Source organism: Phalaenopsis equestris, unplaced genomic scaffold, assembly GCF_001263595.1.
Source record: "Phalaenopsis equestris unplaced genomic scaffold, ASM126359v1 Scaffold000107, whole genome shotgun sequence".
Taxonomy (NCBI): Eukaryota; Viridiplantae; Streptophyta; class Magnoliopsida; order Asparagales; family Orchidaceae; genus Phalaenopsis; species Phalaenopsis equestris.
Genome location: NW_018164549.1, coordinates 873,509 through 878,037, shown reverse-complemented (window position 1 = coordinate 878,037; position 4,529 = coordinate 873,509). Strand labels below are relative to the sequence as shown.

The window sequence follows — 4,529 nt, the reverse complement described above, 5'->3', positions numbered from 1 at the left end:
ATCATGATATCATACATCCACGTTGTTGGGCTGGAGGTCAACACCTGCACCCTTAATCATAACCAATTAGTATTTAATAATTGCAATTTAATCCACATAAATTTAAATAAAATTAGACGACTATCAGTAGCTTGACCAGCCATGCATTGTTAACCAGACCAAACATATTTATTAATTCTCCATGCAGCAAGCTGATTAAACATTAGTTTGTTTTACTGTCCTTTCTGAACAACGTACACAACCTTCCATAAATTTTTTCATTTGTTTTATTTATTTATTTATTTCTTATTATTATATTGATGTCATTTTTGTAATTTTTTAATTAAGATTCCACGACAGGAGTAAGACGTAAGCCAGGAGCAACTGTTTCCCACTCCCAACTCATGAGAACTGAGATTTGGGTCTCTGGCTGGTCAGTGGTGCCTCTCAAATATTATAATTTTACTTGCAGCTGTGTTAAATTGAAGTCATCATGAGCCATGGAAATTACTTCCACTTTTTTTTTGTCCTGCGAAGTGGAGGATTAAAAAGGGAAGAAAGCAACCTGAGAAAGGCAAAAGGCGGACGTAAATCATAGATGTGGGGTCTTCAAAAGTATAGTGAAGGCTTTATTCATGGATGATGTATATATGAATAAAACGAGAGTGCCAACAAGGAGCCTACAATTGATTGATACCAAACAGACTATGCTTTGACTTCTGCCCCTTCACCTTACTTTTTCAAATTTACGCATCTCTGATTGCTCTCTTTGTACAGGAAAGCTTTTTTCTTGAAGGCACTAAGTAAGCTTGCAAGGGTTGAAGTCAGAAGCCCTTCCTTTCCTTATTTTTTTCATGCATTCTCGTTTCTGATCTATCCTTTTATAAGAAAGGCTAAGTAGGCTTGCAGGGTTAAGGGAGAAGAAAGCTGTCCAATATGGGTAGGGCTCCATGTTGTGACAAGGCAAACGTGAAGAAAGGACCTTGGTCTCCTGAGGAAGATAATAAGCTTAAGGATTACATAGAAAAGTATGGGATTGGTGGCAATTGGATTTCCCTCCCACAGAAGGCCGGTTAGTGATCATGATTCATCTCTCCTTCTCTCTCTCTCTCTTCCTCTCTCCCTCTTCCTCACCTTTTCTCTTGAAAAAGGAAGTTTTTTTAGTTGAAATAATTTATATGGAAATTGATTTGTTGAGAGTTGATACTGGGTTGCTTCCAGGGCTAAAGAGATGTGGGAAGAGTTGCAGGTTGAGATGGCTAAATTATCTGAGACCGAACATAAAGCATGGTAACTTCTCTGATGATGAAGATAGGATCATATGCAGCCTCTTTGCTTCTATTGGAAGCAGGTCAGTTAACTCTCATTTGCCTTGTTTTTCCTCAATTATTAATTCTACTTTTATGTGTTATCTCTTTTTCACTCCATCATTTACTTTAAGAACCTGCAAAACAATAAAGAACATGAAAAAGCTATCATTCCTTTCTTGTTTTAGCAAAGAGCACTCATAGATAAAAAGGCTTCTTTCTTACCTGACTACTTTCCATGCACTTTTCCTCCCTTGCATACGAGATTTAAAAGCTTAGCTTCTTGTTTGAATGCAAAACAGACGAAAAAAAAAGGGGTAAATAAAGTTATCATGAATTAAATAAATTTAGCTCAGGATTTATACCACTTCATTTCTTAAACTTCATGGCATTATTATCAAGACATTAAGCATTCTTTTATGAGGATAATTGGTTAAAATGGTAATTAGAATTATTTAAGTGGGTGTTTAGCATATGATTAACAGATTAAAATTTATATCATTTTATTTTCAAAACACATTCTGATGATATTTTTGTAAGAATAGCCTTAATTTTTTTCTCCTCTATATTTCACAAGGCAATCCTAATTTAGAATGTTGTATAGTTATTTTTGTACAAGAAAAAATATCATTTTTTTCTTCAAAAAATTAAGAAAAAAAAAGTGATATATGCTCTTTACATCACTCATTTTAACACAGTCACATAATCTCTAAGCTAAATTTTATATAAATAATCTAGTGTTATTATGAATTATGTTGAAAATGTATTGGCCTTAAATTTCTCTTACACTTAAAAATAATTAAATGCCATGTAATTCTAGCTAAATATTCAACTTATGACAATCTCATCTCTCAATTTTTTTTCTTGCTAGAATTGACTTCTCTTTAAGTGCAGATGGTCTATAATAGCTTCACATCTACCTGGAAGGACAGATAATGACATTAAGAACTACTGGAATACAAAACTCAAGAAGAAGCTGTTTGGAATCTCCCCAACTCAAAAAAAATTAAGCCATCAGCTAAAGCAGCAAAATCAACAATTGCAACCTTCTATTGATCATAATATCCTCCATCCTTCTTCTTCTACTTCATTACTCTCCCATCAGCAACATTTTCCATCCAAATTTTTTAACACCAATTCTTCCTTCCCCTCAGTTGAAATGTGGCCATCACACCATTACCAAACCGAGTTAAATAGCAGCAAGCTCCTCATTTTCGGGGGAGACCAATTGAACTGCAGCTCTTCTGAAATATGCTTTGGAAGATCAACAATGGAGTTTGAGACAGAGAACTATTTTCAGTTTAATGAAATAGGAGATCAAAAGCTTCTCCTTGGTGGAATTTCAGGAGAAGGAGAAGCAGATGCTCCATTAATAAATTCTGGTTATGAGGAGATTAAGCTGGTAATTAATCCCAAAAATCTTAATTACTTTGATGACCCCAGAAGAGCAAGTGAGACTATTGGGAACAATTTTAAGACCCAAGAAAGAGTCATGTACTACTACTGATCTAAAGCTAGCTATCAGAGATCATGGAAAAAATGGGGGAAATGAGTCAAATTTAGGTACTACCTATCATATTTGATTTATATACTATTATGTATTGTTCTGTATTATTATGTACAGTAATTTTATTGTATCTAATAATACATAAAAAATCATAATAGTATATGCATGACTCTGCATGAGCCATACGCGCGCTATAGTTTAGAGAAAAGAGAAGGCTTAATTAAGGATTTAAAAGGGGTTTTTTTTCATAGATGCATTGGATAAGTCATGGAAGAGGAAACATGGGTTCAAAACTATCAGTGTGGGGTTTCTTAATATTGTGTTCATTTTAATCTTTCTACTATTGACATGATTGATGTTCCTCTTTATTGCTATAGTTAGCTAGACTAGAAGTGAGAGTGGTCTTTATCTTTCAGAAGAAATAAGCCTATCATAAAATTAAGAAAAATAAATAATAAGAATAAAATCTCTCTCTCTCTCTCTCTCTCTCTCTCTCTCTCTCTCTCTCTCTCTCTCTCTCTCTCTCTCTCTCTCTCTCTCTCTCTCTCTCTCTCTCTCTCTCTCTCTCTCTCTCTCTCTCTCTCTCTCTCTCTCTCTCTCTCTCTCTCTCTCTCTCTCTCTCTCTCTCTCTCTATCTCTCTTTCACCTTATAAGTTGAACCAAATGAGGAGGTTTAGGGTTTAGGGAGATCTTGGAGTTGGGGAATAACCCATTGATCGTTAACGACGATTCATTCAGTATTTTTCCGTTATTTGAATGTGCCAAATGCCAATATACAAGTATAAGGAATAATTTAGATTTATAATTTTGAGAATAAAATTATTTCAATATTTTTTATAGCTAAATTAATCAATAAAAATTATAAATAAATTATTTCTATTAGAATTAGGTTTCATCGAAAAAATCAATGCTAATTCGCCCCCACTCCCATTAAAAAATGCAATGCTAATTAATTTAAAGGAATAATTACAAACATAACAGCCAAAAAAATGCAATTTTAAAAATCTAACACACTCGTGTGGAACTACAACCGATGTATTTACACTTGCCACGATCAAACTACTGAGAATTTGATAGAAATGAAAAATAAGGTTGGGGTTTGTTTGATAAATTTTGATATTTGAGTTGAGTACTTGAAAAATGGATGCAAGATGATACTAGATTTGCAAATAGCAATGTTTCGGATGCTATATATCTAAGTGTTCTTAATTTAATTGATAAATCTTAAAATTATTATCAAGGTTTAATAATTTAATTATTTATTTGTTAAATTTAGATTTTATAATTAATTTGTTTTTTTTTTTTTTATTTCTTGTTGATGTAGTATTGAATATTTAGTAAGATATTACTCCTCTCCTTACTTAGAGAGACTTGCATTAAATCTAAATAAAGTTATACTCTCAAAATAGCTGCATGTATAAGAGAAATTTTGTCATTTATTGTGCACATCATCAATATATAAATGAAATTTTTTTAATTTTACATAGTCCATAGGTATAAAAATTAAGAAATTTCTATTTTTTATAATCTATTCTAGGGAATATAACAACACTCTTCTCTGCTTAAAGAAGCTAATGATTCAAATCCGAGAATCTAATTTCAGCTCAATATCAAGTCAAAATTATTTGATGGCAGGCCAATTTTTACTAAATTTCAAATCTCTATCAATCAAGGCTAGGGGTGTAAACGAGCCGAACACGAGCGAGCCATGCCCAGGATGTGTTCGGGCCGGTTTT

General features: G+C 32.9%; 1 protein-coding gene across 2 annotated transcripts; it reads left to right on the top strand.

Annotated features, from left to right (window-relative positions):
* The first annotated feature begins 753 nt into the window (after nt 1-753).
* Nucleotides 754-3,093, top strand: LOC110020847 (transcription factor MYB36-like). Of its 2 annotated transcripts, none has more exons than XM_020719108.1 (4): nt 754-782; nt 881-1,051; nt 1,201-1,330; nt 2,181-3,093. In XM_020719108.1, exons 2-4 carry the CDS (start codon nt 916-918, stop codon nt 2,791-2,793), a joined length of 879 nt encoding a protein of 292 aa, XP_020574767.1. In that variant the 5' UTR covers nt 754-782; nt 881-915; the 3' UTR covers nt 2,794-3,093. The 2 variants fall into 2 exon arrangements, with proteins under 2 accessions (XP_020574767.1, XP_020574766.1); XM_020719107.1 differs by having other exon boundaries at nt 872-1,051.
* The last annotated feature ends 1,436 nt before the right edge of the window (nt 3,094-4,529 follow it).